Source organism: Oncorhynchus keta, chromosome 19 (genome assembly GCF_023373465.1).
Source record: "Oncorhynchus keta strain PuntledgeMale-10-30-2019 chromosome 19, Oket_V2, whole genome shotgun sequence".
NCBI classification, from domain to species: domain Eukaryota; kingdom Metazoa; phylum Chordata; class Actinopteri; order Salmoniformes; family Salmonidae; genus Oncorhynchus; species Oncorhynchus keta.
Window position 1 is genome coordinate 22,450,021 of NC_068439.1, and position 20,828 is coordinate 22,470,848.

Sequence of the window (20,828 nt, forward strand, 5' to 3'; positions counted from 1 at the left end):
CATCACAGGTGGCCAGCACTGTAGCCCTCTACGTCTGCTCTGGTAGCTACATAACTGGGGCAGTTTTGCCCCAAATATTACCCTATTCCCTATTGTGCACTACATTGGGTAATAGGACCGTAGGACTCTAGTCAATAGGGTGGCATTGGGACTCTCAGTCTTGGAACAATGCAGGAAAAACACAGCCTGTGACACTCATCTCTTTCTAGCGTTCTGCCCATGCTAAGTTCAGAGGTTGATATGTAAAGAAAGCCCCATTTAGGCCTTTTCAATCAGGGATTATGAGTAATTTAAAAATGGATTTGAAAGCCAGGCAGTAAGATAACTTGAGGACAAGCATATTTAACAGTAGTGATTGTTGTGTTTGTCCTACCTGACACCCCCACACTCATTCAGTCTGTCTGTCTGTTTTAGACACTGCTCTTTGCCTCTCTGTCAACACTGAGCTGCCAGCAGCTTTCAAATTCACAGGTGAGAAGAGTGCCTTGCTTTCTAAAATGCTTCAAAGAGAAAGCCTTGTTTTGAGAAAGCCTTGTTATCTCACCTCCCTTTTCCCCTGCGCTAAGATAAATGTAAGCATTAGGCACTCCCAGGCCATATCTCCCTCCCTGAATGTGTGTGTCCTGGGGACAGATTGAGGAGCAGGTGTTTGGGCCCTCTGCCAGACAGAGGGGCTTTGGGGTCAGGCACCAGGCAGGGGACAGAGCAGACCGGGGCCATCCACCACAGCCCCATACGGTCCTCCATACGTTACACTGACCACAGTGAAGAGACCTCGACCTTGACACTGACATGGGCCACGCGGGTCAGGCTGGTTCTTAGCGAGTGTTAGCATTAGTGCAGTGAGGTGTGATCAGTCCTATTAAAGCTAGCCTGGCTACTAGCATCACTAGCCTATCTAGTTGGTGATCCAGTGACAAAGAGAGAGGACCATATGCACTGAGGTGATGCTAGTTTATTAAAGAGACACTGGGCTAATGGATTAATCTTTTCAGCCCTGGATGAACAGTCAATCCAGAGGTCTCAAGCTGCCTTTCACATGGTGATTTGATCAACTGGCGCTTGGATATATTGATTATTAAAGGACTTAGGTTTTCTTTACCAACCCTATACTCATTACTCGGGAAGGACAGACTCTTTAGAGACATCATGGTCTGTCCAAGAGCATATGGTTCATTCTGGGTTCTCAAGCCCTTTCTCAGAAATCTAATTATTACAACTATAGACACCCCTATAAGTAATACAGTGCCTTGCGAAAGTAGTCGGCCCCCAATTTTGCACGCCCAATTTTTCAGTTTTTGATTTGTTAAAAAAGTTTGAAATATCCAATAAATGTCATTCCATTTCATGATTGTGTCCCACTTGTTGTTGATTCTTCACAAAAAAATACAGTTTTATATCTTTATGTTTGAAGCCTGAAATGTGGCAAAAGGTAGCAAAGTTCAAGGGGGCCGAATACTTTCGCAAGGCACTGTATATGCTTGGTTGATCTGGTTATAGGCTGACAGACCTACACCACCTACACATCTCAAGTCAATGTAATAATGTTCAAGTGATGGATCATGGGACCTTTTGTTGATATGAAACCAACTGCAAAATAGTATTATTTGGGATGCGTGTCAATGTTGATCATTGTTCTGGAGCCTCTTGATTGTTGAGTTGGATGGCTGGTGTCCATCGGTGGTCTACGGGTTTATTTGGTCTCTACTCTCATCCAAATGGCACCCTATTCCCTCCATAGTACATTACTTTTGGCCTATAGGGCACTACATAGAGAATAGGGTGTCAAGACAGTGTGCTCAAACACAAAGCCAGGGTAGAATGAGAGGCATTGAGAAGGCAACAGTTTCTCTCTTTAAAAAACAAAAAACATTTCACCACTTCAGTTGACCTTAGCCTACATACCCACCTGCAGTTTGTCTGGTTCCATTCCACACACATCCACACACACAAAGTGCATGCCAATTTTATGACTCATCCTTCTCATTGTACTCTTGCTGTACTCTCTTGACAATTGATTAACCCTGTTCTGAAACCTGAGAGACTTAAACCACGTCTTTCCATCCTGTCTGTCTGTCTATGGCCACTCTGAAACCCAACCCCGGAGGACTTCCTTCAGATTGTTACCCTGCCATCCGGTTCACTTTGAACTGTGACACTGACAGATTATGGTGTCATCATAGGAGTCCCCTTCTGTGCCAGCCCTGGCCCCTATGGGCCCCTATGTGTCAAAGGTAGTGCCCTATTTGGGAATATGGTGCCATTTGGGAGACACAGAGCTTTATCTCCCAGACAGCTAGGGGGCGCTCTATGACCAGGGACCGGGTTGGGTTGGAGCCGCCAGGCTGCCCTCTAGGATTATCATTGACCCACTAAACCACATGCTGCCTCGACTCCACTGAACCTAATGTGCTGAACTGACAGATCAACAACCGATCAAACCAACTGACCTCCCTGTTGTCTCTCTTTCTCTTGCAGATATTTCAAGAATTTCCTACTACACAGGTGAGTGGCCTTCAGAACTACAAGTGATCTCATACTGTATGCTGTGAACTACAATAGATCTTATACGCTGTGAAAGTTTCTCATTATCTTCTGGTCAGATAAACCTTGGTAGGCAGGTTTGATTTATAGTGGTGCTCTTCTGATGAATAGACGGCTCCTACTAGATAAGTCTGTCATCTACATTTAATGCACCAACATCGACTCATATGAAGGGCACATCCACTTATTCCCAAGAGGATCTAGGCTACTATTCTTAGAGTGACCAATCAGAAACGCATCTTTTGACCAATGGGTAAAATAATGTTAACAAATGGTCCAAACCTGTGTCTATCATAATCCGTTCACAAGTTCTTGTAGTTTTTAGCCTTGTAGGAAAAAAATCTGGGGAAAAGCATTGCGTCAGCAAAGCTCGATGCTGTGTGAGAATTAAGGCTGATTTACAGGGTTAGTGTTGAACTCGTCATCTTTCTTCTTGAATCCGGAGGATATAAAACAATATAGAGGTAAGATGGATATAGTTTAAGGCATTTCATTTGAGTATTTTAATCATTTAGTGTACGCTTTTCATATTAATGCGAAATTCGTAAGATTTCTTACAAAAACAAGTATATCTCTGTGAAATGTCAGCGGTGCACAGAGCATAACGCAAGCTTTTTATTTTCAAATTCTTTTACATTTAATTCAGCATGCGTCATGATAAATGAGCTTTTTGGGATCCACCGAAACAGCTTTGCAGACTACCACCACAACATGTGAACTCTGTCAACACAGCTTGGTGTTTATTATCGGATGTATTAGGTTACAAAATCCAACTTTTTGGATATAATGTTAATGATACGTTAGAAGGACCCCACTGAATGATTTAGAACATGAAGAATCATATGTGTCTTGGTCAAATGTATTTTTATAACATAAGGAAGTTACATTTCATCACCCAAGCATGTTTTCACTCACTCTTCCATCCTTGAAGTGAAGTCATATTAGTCCCCTCCACCGATAGTGTCTGTGTTCAGAGTGTAAAGATATATTTCCTCGAGATTATTTAGGAAGGGGATATTATCTGAGCTAAAGGGGAGAGAGAGCGAAGGTGTGTGTGTGTCCTGTGGATGATGAAGGTCACTGGGAAGCCTGTTTGTCTGTCTCACTCCTTAATGAGACTACACACACACTAAAATGTCATTTGGGTTTCATCATTCTACTACTGTAAAGTCTCTGGCACTTGAATTCCATGTACCTAAACTAGAGGTCGACCGATTATGATTTTTCAACACTGATACCGATTATTGGAGGACCAAAAAAGCCAATACCGATTAATCGGCCAATTTTTGTATTTATTTATTTATTTGTAATAATGACAATTACAACAATACTAAATTAACACTTATTTTAACTTAATATACATCAATATAATCAATTTAGCCTCAAGTAAATAATGAAACATGTTCAATTTGGTTTAAATAATGCAAAAATAAAGTGTTGGAGAAGAAAGTAAAAGTGCAATATGTGCTATGTAAGAAAGCTGACGTTTCAGTTCCTTGCTCAGAACATGAGAACATATGAAAGCTGCTGGTTCCTTTTAACATGAGTCTTCAATATTCCCAGATAAGAAGTTTTAGGTTGTAGTTATTATAGGAATTATAGGACTATTTCCCTCTATACCATTTGTATTTCATCAACCTTTGACTATTGGATGTTTTTATAGGCACTTTAGTATTGCCAGTGTAACAGTATAGCTTCCGTCCCTCTCATCGCTCCTCCCTGGGCTCGAACCAGCAACACAACGACAACAGCCACCATCGAAGCAGCATTACCCATGCAGAGCAAGAGGACCAACCACTAGAAGGCTCAGAGCGAAAGGCTTGAAACTCTATTAGCGCGTGCTAACTAGCTAGCCATTTCACTTCAGTTACACACTTGAAGTAATAAACAGTGCAATGCTTGACGCACAACGAAGAGCTGCTGGCAAAACGCACAAAAATGCTGTTTGAATGAATGTTTACGCGCCTGCTTCTGCCTACCACCGCTCAGTCAGATACTTAGATACTTGTATGCTTAGTCAGATTATATGCAACGCAGGACACGCTAGATAATATCTAATAATATCATCAACCATGTGTAGTTAACTAGTGATTATGATTGATTGTTTTTTATAAGATAAGTTACTAGCTAGCATTAAACTTAACTTGGCTTACTGCATTCGCGTAACAGGCAGTCTCCTTGTGGAGTGCAACGAGAGAGAGGCAGGTTGTTATTGTGTTGGACTAGTTAACTGTAAGGTTGCAAGATTGAATCCCACGAGCTGACAAGGTGAAAATCTGTCGTTCTGCCCCTGAACGAGGCAGTTAACCCACCGTTCCTAGGCCGTCATAGAAAATAAGAATGTGTTCTTAACTGACTTGCCTCGGTAAATAAAGATTCAACATAGGTGTAATAAAAATACAAAAAAATTGGCACATCGGCACCGAAAAATACAGATTTCCGATGGTTATGAAAACTTGAACTCGGCCCTAATTAATCGGCCATTCCGATTAATCGGTCGACCTCTAACCTAAACGCCATACCAAAACTCCATAGCCGTACCTAAACTCCATACCAGAACTCCATAGCCGTACCAGAACTCCATACCAGATCGCCATACATTTTTTTATAGAATGTGTAATGAACAACGTGTTTAGTCTCACTCACCCAAAGGCCATTCAGACAACTTGACACAACTGTGGGAAGCATTGGAGTCAACATGGGCCAGCATCCCTGTGAAACACTTTCGATACCTTGTAGAGTCCATGCCCTTACGAATTGAGGCTGTTCTGAGAGCAAAACAGAGGGGTTATTAATGTTTTATACACTCAGTGTGTATATACAGTGCATTCGGAAAGTATTCAGACCCCTTCACATTTTCCACTTTGTTATGTTACAGCCTTATTTTAAAATGGCTTATTAAACTGTTTTTTCCCCCTCACCAATCTACACACAATACCCCATAATGATAAAGTAAAAACAGGTTTTTAGAAATTTGTGCAAATGTATAATAAAAAATAAAAAATCACACTTATATAAGTATTCAGACTCTTTACTCAGTACTTTCTTGAAGCACTTTTGGCAGCGATTACATCCTCGAGTTTGGCCGGTTTGCCAGCTCTAGGAAGAGTCTTGGTGGTTCCAAACTTCTTCCATTTAAGAATGATGGAGGCCACTGTGTTCTTGGGGACTTTCAATGCTGCAGACATATTTTGGCACCCTTCACCAGATCTGTGCTGCGACACAATCCTGTCTCTGTGCTCTACGGACAATTCCTTCAACCTCATGACTTGTTTTTTTAATCTTTTATTTATTTTATTGTTTTATTTCACCTTTATTTAACCAGGTAGGCCAGTTGAGAACAAGTTTTCATTTACAACTGCGATCTGGCCAAGATAAAGCAAAGCAGTGCGACACAAACAACACAGAGTTATTCATGGGATAAACAAACATACAGTCAATAACACAATTGAAAAATCTATATACAGTGTGTGCAAATTTAGTAAGATTAGGGAGGTAAGGCAATAAATAGGCCATAGTGGCAAAATAATGACAATTTAGCAATTAAACACTGGAATGATAGATGTGCAGAAGATGAATGTGCAAGTAGAGATACTGGGGTGCAAAGGAGCAAAAAAATAAATAACAATATGGGGATGAGGTAGTTGGGTGGGCTATTTACAGATGGGCTGTGTACAGGTGCATTAATCGGTAAGCTGCTCTGACAGCTGATGCTTAAAGTTAGTGAGGGAGATATAAGACTGCAGCTTCAGTGATTTTTTTGCAATTCATTCCAGTCATTGGCAGCAGAGAACTGGAAGGAAAGGCGGCCAAAGGAGGAGTTGTCTTTGGCGATGACCAGTGAAATATACCTGTTGGAGCTCGTGCTACGGGTGGGTGCTGCTATGTTGACCAGTGAGCTGAGATAAGTTGGGGCTTTACCTAGCAAAGACTTATAGATGACCTGGGGCCAGGTTACGCATGCACAGATGTCAGACACACACACACACACACACACACACACACACACACACACACACACACACACACACACACACACACACACACACACACACACACACACACACACACACACACACAGTTGTTGTCCATTTTGTCTCCCCTGCCCTCCTAAACCCCCTATAGTAATATTGGAGAATGATGAAGTGACCCAGCTCCATAAAAGACATGATAACGGAGAGAAACCTCACGGAATAGAGGAAATAAATACTCCTCTTTAGTTTGGCTATACAAACACCTGGGCTACATTCAGTAGGGCACATCATATCAAAACATTTTGCAACATTAGACCAAAATGAATGTTTCTTATCAGACATGTTAAGGTAGCACCTGTCAATTAAAAAATAATAATAATCCCCAACTGATAGCTATAGAGCTGAGTTTGCATTGGACTGTTATTCCTCTCAATGAGCTGCAGCATCTGGAAGCCATTTTGGCATATTGATATTTAGAATGGCAGATTTTAGGGGATTGATCAAAGGGAAGTTAGTTTGTTCATTCACAACCCCCCAGACTGTGTCTTCTGTCTGTCTAGCTAGCACCTCATCTTCTTTGACGACCACAGAAACTCTGAGGATAAAACAGCTTCCAAACGCGGCACTCTCTTTCTGTGTGTGTCCCAAATTACACCCTTTTCCCTATAGAGTGCGCTACTTTTGACCAGAGCTCTATGGGAGTAGTGAAAAGTGTGCCATTTGGTACGTACCCTTTGTCTCTCCACATCCCAGGCCTTCCGGTGGTTGGGCTAAATAAGGTGGTCACTGCACGTTGTATATGTTAATTGCTCCAGCCCTCTTTAGCAAGGCAGATACATAGCAATCATCACCAGGGAATACTGATTAGGAGTTCAAATGATGTAGTGGCATTGTTATGTAAATGACTCATTAAATTAAAGGCAAGTAATCATTGATAATCCCTGTTTCTCTGTTTCATCTGGGTTGGGTTACATGGGTCAGGTTCTGCAGGGTTAGGAGGTTTGGGAGTTAGCTTAAACATATCACTGTTCAAATGTTAAAACCGCTATTGTAGGCTTATGATACCTATCATTCACCCACGTAGGTTAATAAAACCTATAATACACGTTTGTAGGTTTATAATGGTCCTAGAATCTAGATCAAGTTTAATTCCAGTTGTGCAAAGCCATACAGAATGCTGGATAAACCAGAGATGACAAGGTCATGGTTTAAAATGGCATCCATTCTTAGATCAATATTCACACATTCACACATTCTATTGACGTTCCATCTGGATCGATTGCACTTAGCTAGCTACAGTAGATTGTGTAATCCAGTGGTGTGTGACACACACAAACCTCCATGACTATGTACTGTATGGTTAGTGGAACCATGTGACACTGTTACCCAGGTAAGTTATGTTGGATAAGGTGTGATGATGTTGAAAGCACCACGAGAGAGGGAGTGATGAGTAGTACAACATCCAACCCCCTGACCTTCAACAGTGGCTGGCTCCACAACACCCCCACAAACACACACAGTCCATCAGGTGACAACTGACTATGTGGTGGCAGAGATGAAAGCGATAATGGTGAAAAGGATTATTGTGAAAACCTTAACGGCTACAGAAGGGTAAGATGTACAGGCTGTTCTAGAGCCTACCTGAGCAGCTGTGGGATGGCTGATCTGGGATCTGTCCTGGGTTCAGACTGTGTGTGTTTGTGTGCACTAAACTCCTATCACTGTCAGTGGGGATATTCAATGTTTGTCTTCAATCATCTTTTCAATGAAGAACGTTGCATACCAGATACACCTGCTTATTTGTGTGTGTGTATTCTGTATTTGCAGGATGTTATGATTGACAGTCGTCCCTCCCTCCCCCAGTTATACAAGTAATTTGTGATTCAAATCCACATAATTTTAGTTGACTAGGTAACCATTTAACTATGGCCTTAGACTCCTACAGTATGTATTTAACCATGGTCTTAGAGACACCTACAGTATGTATTTAACCATGGTCTTAGAGACCCCTACAGTATGTATTTAACCATGGTCTTAGAGACTCCTACAGTATGTATTTAACCATGGTCTTAGAGACTCCTACAGTATGTATTTAACCATGGTCTTAGAGACTCCTACAGTATGTATTTAACCATGGTCTTAGAGACCCCTACAGTATGTATTTAACCATGGTCTTAGAGACCCCTACAGTATGTATTTAACCATGGTCTTAGAGACTCCTACAGTATGTATTTAACCATGGTCTTAGAGACTCCTACAGTATGTATTTAACCATGGTCTTAGAGACTCCTACAGTATGTATTTAACCATGGTCTTAGAGACCCCTACAGTATGTATTTAACCATGGTCTTAGAGACTCCTACAGTATGTATTTAACCATGGTCTTAGAGACCCCTACAGTATGTATTTAACCATGGAGACTCTTATGTATTTAACCATGAGACTCCTACAGTATGTATTTAACCATGGTCTTAGAGACTCCTACAGTATGTATTTAACCATGGTCTTAGAGACTCCTACAGTATGTATTTAACCATGGTCTTAGAGACTACAGTATGTATTTAACCATGGTCTTAGAGACCCATACAGTATGTATTTAACCATGGTCTTAGAGACTACAGTATGTATTTAACCATGGTCTTAGAGACCCATACAGTATGTATTTAACCATGGTCTTAGAGACTCCTACAGTATGTATTTAACCATGGTCTTAGAGACTCCTACAGTATGTATTTAACCATGGTCTTAGAGACCCATACAGTATGTATTTAACCATGGTCTTAGAGACTCCTACAGTATGTATTTAACCATGGTCTTAGAGACTCCTACAGTATGTATTTAACCATGGTCTTAGAGACCCATACAGTATGTATTTAACCATGGTCTTAGAGACTCCTACAGTATGTATTTAACCATGGTCTTAGAGACTCCTACAGTATGTATTTAACCATGGTCTTAGAGACCCCTACAGTATGTATTTAACCATGGTCTTAGAGACCCTGTATTATAACCATGGTCTTAGAGACTCCTACAGTATGTATTTAACCATGGTCTTAGAGACTCCTACAGTATGTATTTAACCATGGTCTTAGAGACCCCTACAGTATGTATTTAACCATGGTCTTAGAGACCCATACAGTATGTATTTAACCATGGTCTTAGAGACTCCTACAGTATGTATTTAACCATGGTCTTAGAGACCCCTACAGTATGTATTTAACCATGGTCTTAGAGACCCCTACAGTATGTATTTAACCATGGTCTTAGAGACCCATACAGTATGTATTTAACCATGGCCTTAGAGACTCCTACAGTATGTCTTCCTTTGTCTTCTCTATTAGATCCCAGGCCTGCAGACAGACCAGTTACATATTCAGCTGATGATTGCATGCGCCACTGAACCATACGGATGTGTGTGTGTTTTTGTGTTTCTATGTGTGTTTCTGTGTGAGCCACTGCTCCCAGCCGTGTAAGGTTTGGTGTCTGTATGGTTTGGTAACACGTGTCCCAGCCTGGTGTCTGTATGGTTTGGTAACACGTGCCCCGGCTTGGGCTCCTGCTATTGAAATATGGACAAGGGAGTGGGGAGGAGGGGTGGGTGAGAGGCTTTTGTTTGGGAACAGTGGGCCGGATGTGATGTGAGCTGAATAGCTGGGAAGAGCACCTCTCCCTCTCCATGGGGTTCAGTCATAGCCCCTTTGTCTGTCTGCCCCGGCTGTTTCTGGGGCTCTCTGTCCCTCTGATCCACTATTTTCCAAATAGCACATTGTTCCCTATATAGTGCTCTACTTTCCACCAGGAACCATAGGGAATAGGGTGCCATTTGGGATGCAGACCCAGTCCACATGAATACCCATAGATGGAGCAGCCAGGCAGGGCTACTCTCTTCTGCTCCTCTTCTCCTCCTCTCTCCTTCTCTGTTCTCCACCCCCTCTTGTTTCATTGGCAGTCTGCTCAGTAAGCAGACAATGATTAAATTAACTGGCAGCATAAATCTCTGCCTTCAACTTAAACTCACCCACAGGGGCCAGTCTGTGATGCCACATACAGTGTCTTCAGAAAGTATTCATACCCCTTATAGCCTGAATTCAAAATGGATTCAATATGTTTTTCTCACCCAACCACACATACAATACCCCATAATGACAAAGTTAAAACATGTTTTTGGAAATGTATTGCAAATTAATTGTGGAAATATCTAATTTACATACATACACTAACATTCAAAAGTTTGGGGTCACTTAGAAATGTCCTTGTTTTTGAAAGAAAAGCACGTTGATCAGAAATACAGTGTAGACATGGTTAATGTTGTAAATTACTATTGTAGCTGGAAACGGCAGATACATTTTTTTATGGAATATTTGCAGAGGCCCATTATCAGCAACCATCACTCCTGTGTTCCAATGGCATGTTGTGTTAGCTAATCCAAGTTTATCATTTTAAAAGGCAAATTTATCATTAGGAAATCATTTTGCAATTATGTTAGCACAGCTGAAAACTGTTTTCCTGATTAAAGAAGCAATAAAATTGGCCTTCTTTAGACGAGTTGAGTATCTGGAGCATCAGCATTTGTGGGTTCAATTACAGGCTCAAAATGGCCAGAAACAAAGAACTTTCTTCTGAAACTCGTCAGTCTATTCTTGTTCTGAGAATTGAAGGCTATTCCATGCGAGAAATTGCCAAGAAACTGAAGATCTCGTACAACGCAGTGTACTAGCGCAAACTGGCTCTAACCAGAATAGAAAGAGGAATGGGAGGCCCCGGTACAGAACTGAGCAAGAGGACAAGTACATTAAAATGTCTAGTTTGAGAAACAGATGCCTCACAAGTCCTCAACTGGCATCATGGCTAGCGGGAAGGTTACTGGCTTTTTCTGTGGCTAAACCAACTAGTTCATCATTTAACAATTTTAGTAATATTTACAGATGGCATACAAGTTTGTAAAGTTCACATGTTCCAGAAGGAATTTCTGCCAATACGGCATTTTGATTAAAAAAATAATTATGCACAAAAGGCTCTCCTGTGAAGTAGTGACGTGTGACATACTCCTAGTTTCCTGAAACGAGTCACATATAAGGTCCCACAGGGTGCTTTGCTGGTGACACTGGGAGGGATATATTTAGAATTCAAGGCACACTTAACCAGCATGGGTACCACAGCATTCTGCAGCAATACGCCATCCCATCTGGTTTGCGCTTATTGGGACTATAATTTGTTTTTCAATAGGACAATGACCCAACACACCTCCAGACTGTGTAAGGTCTATTTGACCAAGAAGAGAGTGATTGAGTGCTGCATCAGATGACCTGGTCTCCACAATCACCTGACCTCAACCCAATTAAGATTGTTTGGGATGAGTTGGACTGCAGAGTGAAGGAAAAGTAGCTCAGCATATGTGGGAACTCCTTCAAGACTGTTAGAAAAGCATTCCAGGTAAAGCTGGTTGAGAGAATGCCAAGAGTGTGCAAAGCTGTCATCAAGGCAAAGAACTGTGTTCTTCTCCAAAGAATAATAATAAGATTCTTAACTTGTCATGTCAGTAAAAACATAGCAATGATTCGAAGGAATGTGGTTTACCCCAAGTTGTCTATGGATAATATTATAGCCTTATTGGCAGCAAATGTGTCCAAAATAGCACCCTATTCCCTATGTAGTGCACTACTTTCAACCAGGGCCCATAGGGTGCCACTTGAGACTGAAGCTGTGTTCTCATGTAAAGCATTTGAGACGAAGACTCCGTGTCCTAGACATCCTCTGGGGCATGTCACTGTAATTAACTACATTGAGGTTTGAGAAAATGAAATCATTATGGTATTTCCTCTGTGCAGATTGCCAGGGGTCTCAGATCATCACAAAGGTTAGCCCTTAATGCTATCATTGACTGCCAGGGATTCTTTCTTCCAATGGATGCTTATTGCTGCTTCTCTCGCTGCCTCTCTGCCATTTTCTCTCTCTCTGTCTCGCTCTACCTCTTTTTTTTCTCTCTATTTCTGTATAGACAGGAGTAATTATATCATTTGGTGAATGTATTTCCATTTACTTCCCTATTGGACCTACCGCTCAGCCATTTCTCTCCTGTTCTATTGGTTATCATATTAATTTATTTCATTGTCCAGAAGCCAAAGACACAATCCTAGTTATATTAGCAGGCCATCCTAGTTTAGATTCCCCTAGTTTCGAGATTTTCCCCTCTTGTCACGTATGTAACCGCTATCAGGTGCGCTGTTTAGAATGGTGTTTTCCTAAGTGCTCTGTTTAGAATGGTGTTTTCCTAAGTGCTCTGTTTAGAATGGTGTTTTCCTAAGTGCTCTTTTTAGAATGGTGTTTTCCTAAGTGCGCTGTTTAGAATGGTGTTTTCCTAAGTGCGCTGTTTAGAATGGTGTTTTCCTAAGTGCTCTGTTTAGAATGGTGTTTTCCTAAGTGCTCTGTTTAGAATGGTGTTTTCCTAAGTGCGCTGTTTAGAATGGTGTTTTCCTAAGTGCGCTGTTTAGAATGGTGTTTTCCTAAGTGCTCTGTTTAGAATGGTGTTTTCCTAAGTGCTCTGTTTAGAATGGTGTTTTCCTAAGTGCTCTGTTTAGAATGGTGTTTTCCTAAGTGCTCTGTTTAGAATGGTGTTTTCCTAAGTGCTCTGTTTAGAATGGTGTTTTCCTAAGTGCTCTGTTTAGAATGGTGTTTTCCTAAGTGCTCTGTTTAGAATGGTGTTTTCCTAAGTGCGCTGTTTAGAATGGGGTTTTCCTAAGTGATCTGTTTAGAATGGTGTTTTCCTAAGTGCGCTGTTTAGAATGGAGTTTTCCTATGTGCGCTGTTTGGAATGGCGTTTTCCTGCAAAATTGCATTTTGGCAAATGTTTGAAAATGAAATTTTGTTGGCTGCTTCATTACATTAGTTGCATGTTCTGGATGCATTACCATACTCTACATGTGGTTTCTGTGGGTGGACACCCTAATTAATGGGTTATGGTTAATGCATATGGGTCCTGTAAATTTCTCAAATGGCTGGTAATTAAAATCTGCCCAGTCATGTTGTCCTGCGTCACATTTTCCTAACGGAAACCCCGACACACACAACCTCCTCTAGTAGTGAGTGCTGTGGGGGTAGAGTGGAGCGGACCCAGGGTCAGTGTTGATTTGCAGCCTGCCTGGCCGGAGGGGGTTGGGGCTCGGTAAACAGCAGTGGGCTGGAGGACTGAATAGAACCTAGGCTCAGATTAGCATATTAATGAGGCCTATACTAACCCCCTGGCCCCCCCTCTATTCACTTCAATTTAAAGGCTTTATTGGCATGGGAACCATATGTTTACATCGCCAAAGCAAGTGAAGGATTCTCTCTCTCTCTCTCTCTCTCTCTCTCTCTCTCTCTCTCTCTCTCTCTCTCTCTCTCTCTCTCTCTCTCTCTCTCTCTCTCTCTCTCTCTCTCTCTCTCTCTCTCTCTCTCTCTCTCTCTCTCTCTCTCTCTCTCTCTCTCTCTCTCTCTCTCTCTCTCTCTCTCTCTCTCTCTCTCTCTCTCTCTCTCTCTCTCTCTCTCTCTCTCTCTCTCTCTCTCTCTCTCTCTCTCTGCACTCGCTCTTCTCCCCACACCCACTTCTCTGACTGAGGGAGCGGAGTACACAGGCTGCTTCTGTCTTTTCTGGTTCTTCCTCTCATTCAACCTGAAACAATTGCTTTCTCCGTCTCTCCATATCCTTCTCTCCATTCCTGCTGTCACTCTGCCTCTCACTCTCCTCCCATTCTTACATACTCTCTCTCTCTCTCTCCCCATACTCTCTCTGTCACTCTCACTGTCACTCTGTCACTCTCTGCACACACCCTGTCATACACTCTTCCTCAAGTGAGTTTAGCACACTGGTCTCCTGCCTCAGAATGAGTACAAAGTGAAGCGAGCGGTGTGGAGTTACTTGTGTTGTTTTGGACTACTGTTCTCTGTTCTCCTGTTCTCCTCTCCTGCGAGGCGGCGGGAGTTGGTTGCGGGGCACCTGGGCTAGGATTAGTATTCTGGGGGAAGGCTCTCAGCCGGAGGCTTAGCAACGCTAACCAGCCAGCCAGACGGACGGACAGCCAGCCAGACAGAACTACTGTGGATTTCTCCACCGTTACAGAAGCAGCAGAACAAATGAGCTGTATATTCACAGTGGAGGGGCTAAAAACCTCAATACAGTGTTGATCCACCTTATTCTTCCTGCCCCTGTTTCAGGGCTGAAAACTGGGCCAGCACTTGGCTGGGACTCCCTCTCTTACTCTGGATGTCTTGGATGTGTTTCTCTCTCGGAGCCCCTTCCCCCTCCTGTCCCAGACCCTAGTGCTGTCTCTGGACCAGGGGTTGACTGGTGGAGTAGACTGGGGGAGTGGGTAGAGTGAACTGGGGCTGTGTGGATCTGACTTGGCCCTAGGTGTCGGGGATTAGGAGCATTGTGGGCAGTCGTAGACGGGGAGGTTGGTGTTACTTGGTAAGGAGGTAAAGGGTTAGTGTGGTGTAGGGGGAGGTTGGTGTTACTTGGTAAGGAGGTAAAGGGTTAGTGTGGTGTAGGGGGAGGCTGGTGTTACTTGGTAAGGAGGTAAAGGGTTAGTGTGGTGTAGGGGGAGGCTGGTGTTACTTGGTAAGGAGGTAAAGGGTTAGTGTGGTGTAGGGGGAGGTGGGTGTTACTTGGTAAGGAGAAAAAGGGTTAGTGTGGTGTAGGGGGAAGTGGTGTTACTTGGTAAGGAGGTAAAGGGTTGGTGTGGTGTAGGGGGAGGTTGGTGTTACTTGGTAAGGAGGTAAAGGATTAGTGTGGTGTAGGGGGAAGTGGTGTTACTTGGTAAGGAGGTAAAGGGTTAGTGGGGTGTAGGGGGAAGGTGGAAGCCCTGGCCTCCATGCGGTTCTGTGAGAACTCTGGGTGTTGGCCGGCCGTGGGACCCGAGACAGAGAGAGCAGGGGGACCAACCAACATGGAAACCAGTCCCGGCTGCGGCCTCTTCCCCATGTGCTGGGCTGCAGGTACTACTACTAACTACTAACTCTGAACTTCCACTACTTCTTTTTCTTCTCCTCCTCCCAACTTATTATTCTCCTCCTCCCAACTTATTCTTCTTCTCCTCCTCCCAACTTATTCTTCTTCTCCTCCTCCCACCTTATTATTCTTCTCCTCCTCCCACCTTGTTATTCTTCTCCTCCTCCCACCTTATTATTCTCCTCCTCCCACCTTGTTCTTCTTCTCCTCCTCCCACCTTATTTTTCTTCCTCTCCTCCCACCTTATTCTTCTTCTCCTTCCACCTTGTTCTTCTTCTCCTCCTCCCACCTTATTCTTCTTCTCCTCCCACCTTGTTCTTCTTCTCCTCCTCCCACCTTATTATTCTTCTCCCCCCACCTTGTTCTCCTTCTCCTCCTCCCACCTTATTCTTCTCCTCCTCCTTCCACCTTGTTCTTCTTTTCCTCCTCCCACCTTATTCTTCTCCTCCTCCCACCTTGTTTTTCTCCTCCTCAAACCTTATTCTTCTCCTCCTCCTCCCACCTTATTCTTCTTCCTCTCCTCCCACCTTATTCTTCTTCTCCTCCTCCCACCTTGTTCTTCTTCTCCTCCTCCCACCTTGTTCTCCTCCTCCTCCCACCTTATTCTTCTTCCTCTCCTCCCACCTTATTCTTCTCCTCCTCCCACCTTATTCTTCTCCTCCTCCCACCTTGTTCTTCTCCTCCTCCCACCTTATTATTCTCCTCCTCCCACCTTGTTCTTCTTCTCCTCCTCCCACCTTATTTTCTTCCTCTCCTCCCACCTTATTCTTCTTCTCCTTCCACCCTGTTCTTCTTCTCCTCCTCCCACCTTATTCTTCTTCTCCTCCCACCTTGTTCTTCTTCTCCTCCTCCCACCTTATTATTCTTCTCCCCCCACCTTGTTCTCCTTCTCCTCCTCCCACCTTATTCTTCTCCTCCTCCTCCCACCTTGTTCTTCTCCTCCTCCCACCTTATTCTTCTCCTCCTCCCACCTTATTCTTCTTCCTCTCCTCCCACCTTATTCTTCTCCTCCTCCCACCTTATTCTTCTCCTCCTCCCACCTTGTTCTTCTCCTCCTCCCACCTTATTATTCTCCTCCTCCCACCTTGTTCTTCTTCTCCTCCTCCCACCTTATTCTTCTCATCCTCCCACCTTGTTATTCTTCTCCTCCTCCCACCTTGTTCTTCTCCTCCTCCTCCCACCTTGTTCTTCTTCTCCTCCTCCCACCTTATTATTCTTCTTCTCCTCCCACCTTATTCTTCTTCTTCTCCCACCTTATTCTTCTCCTCCTCTCAACTTATTATTCTTCTTCTCCTCCCACCTTATTATTCTTCTTCTCCTCCCACCTTATTCTTCTTCTTCTCCTCCCACCTTATTCTTCTTCTTCTCCTCCCACCTTATTCTTCTTCTTCTCCTCCCACCTTATTCTTCTTCTCCTCCTCCCACCTTATTCTTCTTCTTCTCCTCCCACCTTATTCTTCTTCTTCTCCTCCCACCTTATTCTTCTTCTCCTCCTCCCACCTTATTCTTCTTCTCCTCCTCCCACCTTATTATTCTTCTTCTCCTCCCACCTTATTCTTCTTCTTCTCCCACCTTATTCTTCTCCTCCTCTCAACTTATTATTCTTCTTCTCCTCCCACCTTATTATTCTTCTTCTCCTCCCACCGTATTATTCTTCTTCACCTCCCACCTTATTATTCTTCTTCTCCTCCCACCTTATTCTTCTTCTCCTCCCACCTTATTATTCTTCTTCTCCTCCCACCTTATTATTCTTCTTCTCCTCCCACCTTATTGTTCTTCTTCTCCTCCCACCTTATTGTTCTTCTCCTCCTCTCACCTTATTCTTCTCCTCCTCTCACCTTATTATTCTTCTTCTCCTCTCACCTTATTCTTCTCCTCCTCCCACCTTATTATTCTTCTACTCCTCCCACCTTATTATTCTCCTCCTCTCACCTTATTCTTCTCCTCCTCTCACCTTATTATTCTTCTTCACCTCCCACCTTATTATTCTTCTTCTCCTCCCACCTTATTCTTCTCCTCCTCTCACCTTATTCTTCTCCTCCCTCTTATTATTCTTCTTCTCCTCCCACCTTATTGTTCTTCTCCTCCTCTCACCTTATTCTTCTCCTCCTCTCACCTTATTCTTCTCCTCCTCTCACCTTATTATTCTTCTTCACCTCCCACCTTATTATTCTTCTTCTCCTCCCACCTTATTATTCTTCTTCTCCTCCCACCTTATTCTTCTCCTCCTCTCACCTTATTATTCTTCTTCTCCTCCCACCTTATTATTCTTCTTCTCCTCCCACCTTATTATTCTTCTTCTCCTCCCACCTTATTCTTCTTCTTCTCCTCCCACCTTATTATTCTTCTTCTCCTCCCACCTTATTATTCTTCTTCTCCTCCCACCTTATTATTATTCTTCTCCTCCCACCTTATTATTCTTCTTCTCCTCCCACCTTATTCTTCTTCTCCTCCTCCCACTTTATTCTTCTTCTCCTCCTCCCACCCTATTCTTCTTCTCCTCCTCCCACCTTGTTCTACTTCTCCTCCCACCCTAATCTTCTTCTTCTCCTCCCACCTTATTCTTCTCCACCTCCTCCCACCTTATTCTTCTTCTCCCTCTTCCATATCCTCACCATCTACCTGTGATAGGTCGATCAGATTAGTGTTTAGCTCGTCGCGGCTGTTGTTTTTCTGTTATAGTTTAATCCTGACTGACTGACTGACTGACTGTGTTGTGTAGCCTGCCTGTTGTGATGCCATAGAGGATTGTGTTGAAATCATTAACATTCCAAACCACAGAGTGACAGATTTCATACCGATTACATCTTTATAGTTTTGATGCCCCCCCTTGTTTTGCTTGAACGGTTGTCGTTTATCTTTCTGTGCAATGCAGCAAGCTCTGCTATTTTAAAGGGTACAACGCCTCCCAGAGAAGTGGCATTTCTCCACATAACGAGTAGTAACCTTTAGAAACCTGTCTGTGACAGATGATGGGGACGTTACAATGATACTGCAGTAGGGGAGCTGCAAGCTTTGTTTTCCCTGTGGAATGGATGGTGTGTGTGTGTGCACATATTTGTCTTAGTTTGTGTTCGACACACACACACAAACTAATATAAACTAACACAAACTAAGACAAATATGTGCGCACACACAGAAACTAAGATAAACTATGTATTTGTAGATATGCGTAACTGTGTGTGTGTGTGTGTAACTGTGTCTGTGTGAATTTTTTTGTTTGCGTGTAGATGTTGCGTGTTTCAGAACCACAGGGTTCAGCTCCCTTTCACATGTTGCCCGTAGAACCCACAGCTGACCTGATTGCTTGAGCAGCTGCTGATAATGGAGGCTGGGACCTGTAGCAGTCAATTCCATTTCTAGCCAGACTCCCACTTTGAGTGGCTTTCTTTGTCTGCATGGAAAACACAACATGTGAATTTAAAGCACCCTATTGTCACTGAGCATATGCTTCAGCATGCCATGTGTCAGTCAGTCGTCAACTATCGGGGAGGGGAGCAGGGAAAGGGGAGAGAGAAGAGGAGAGGGGAGAGAAGGATGGAAAGAGGAAGAATAGGAGAGGGGGAGCATAGGTAGAGAGAGAGGGAAAATAGGAGGAAGGAGAGTGAAAAGAGGAGAGAGGGAGAAGAGGAGGGAGGGAGAGGGAGAAGAGGAGAGGGGGGAGAAGAGTAGAGGGAGAAGGGAGGAGGAGAGGAAAAATAGTAGAGGGAGAAGAGGAGAGGGAGGGAGAAGGGGGAGAGGGAGAAGAGAGGGAGGGGAAGAGGAGAGGGAAAAGAGGAGGGGGGGTGGAGAAGAGAGGGATGAGAAGAGGAGAGGAAAAGGAGAGGGAGAGGAAAAAGAATAAGAATAGAGGGAGAGGGGGAGGAGAGGGAGAAGAAGAGGGGGAGAAGAGGTGAGAGGGGAAAACAAAGAGAGGGAGGGGAAGAGGAAAAAGAGGAGAGGGGGGAGAATGGGGAGGAGAGGGAGAGGAAAAAGAGGAGAGGGAGGAGTAGAGGAGAGGGAGAAAGAGAGGGAAAAGAGGAAGAAGATGAGGAGTAGAGGGAAGGAGGAGGGAGAAGAGGGGAGGGAGGAGAAGAGGAGAGAGATGGAAAAGAGGGAGAGCGAGAGATGAGGAGAGAGCGAGAGATGAGGAGAGAGCGAGAGACGTGGAGAGAGCGACAGACGTGGAGAGGAGAGAGAGACGTGGAGAGGAGAGAGAGACGTGGAGAGGAGAGAGAGACGTGGAGAGGAGAGAGCGAGAGAGACGTGGAGAGGAGAGCGAGAGACTAGGAGAAAGAGGGACATAGAGAGAGAGCAAGAAACGTAGAGAGGAGAGACATGGATAGGAGAAAGAGAGACGTGGAGAGAGGAGAGAGACATGTAGAGGCGAGGAGAGCGACGTGGAGAGGAGAGCGAGAGAGAGACGTGGGGAGGAGAGCAAGAGAGAGACAAGGAGAGTAGAAAGAGAGACGTAGAGAGAGAGCGAGAGACGTGTAGAGGAGAGAGAGGCGTGGATAGGAGAGAGAGGCGTGGATAGGAGAGACGTGGAGAGGAGAGAGCGAGAGAGACGTGGAGAGGAGAGCGAGAGACTAGGACGGAGAGAGAGATGTGGAGAGGAGAGAGAGATGCGTGGAGAGGAGAGAGAGGTGTGGAGAGGAGAGAGAGACGTAGAGGAGAGAGCGAGAGAGACGTGGATAGGAGAGCGAGAGAGATGTGGAGAGGAGAGAGCGAGTGAGACATGGATAGGAGAGCGAGAGAGACGTGGAGAGGAGAGAGCGAGAGAGACGTGGATAGGAGAGCGAGAGAGACGTGGAGAGGAGAGCGCGAGAGACGTGGATAGGAGAGCGAGAGAGACGTGGATAGGAGAGCGAGAGAGACGAGGAGAGAGCGAGAGAAACGTGGATAGGAGAGCGAGAGAGACATGGAGAGGACAGAGCGAGAGAGACGTGGAGAGGAGAGCGAGAGACTAGGACGGAGAGAGAGATGTGGAGAGGAGAGAGAGCGATGCGTGGAGAGGAGAGCGAGAGACTAGGACGGAGAGAGAGATGTGGAGAGGAGAGAGAGAGATGTGTGGAGAGGAGAGAGAGACGTAGAGGAGAGAGCCATGAGAGACGTGGATAGGAGAACGAGAGAGACGTGGAGAGGAGAGAGCGAGAGAGACGTGGATAGGAGAGAGCGAGAGAGACGTGGATAGGAGAGAGCGAGAGAGACGTGGATAGGAGAGCGAGAGAGACGAGGAGAGAGCGAGAGAGACGTGGAGAGGAGAGCGAGAGAGACGTGGAGAGGAGAGAGCGAGAGAGACGTGGAGAGGAGAGAGCGAGAGAGACGTGGATAGGAGAGCGAGAGAG

The 20,828-nt window shown here is 44.3% G+C and overlaps 1 protein-coding gene and 1 long non-coding RNA gene across 14 annotated transcripts in view; one reads left to right on the forward strand and one right to left on the reverse strand.

Moving 5' to 3' along the window:
• The window catches only part of LOC118397982 (focal adhesion kinase 1), a 187,769-nt gene that overhangs the window by 50,322 nt on the left and 116,619 nt on the right, over window positions 1-20,828 (forward strand). For 5 of the 13 annotated variants that reach the window (XM_052470045.1, XM_052470046.1, XM_052470049.1 and 2 more), the window contains exon 1: window positions 15,244-15,488. In XM_052470045.1, coding sequence (XP_052326005.1) covers window positions 15,365-15,488 — 124 coding nt within the window. In that variant the 5' untranslated portion in view covers window positions 15,244-15,364. Of the gene's footprint in view, window positions 1-2,478; window positions 2,506-15,242; window positions 15,489-20,828 lie in introns of those variants that run through there. The other 8 variants (XM_052470040.1, XM_052470042.1, XM_052470041.1 and 5 more) reach the window with 3 other exon arrangements.
• On the reverse strand, window positions 16,654-17,317 carry LOC127909315 (uncharacterized). The gene is made up of 3 exons (XR_008070759.1): window positions 17,218-17,317; window positions 17,027-17,170; window positions 16,654-16,732 (listed from the first exon to the last, which is right to left on the reverse strand). It is a non-coding gene; the product is annotated as an uncharacterized LOC127909315 (long non-coding RNA).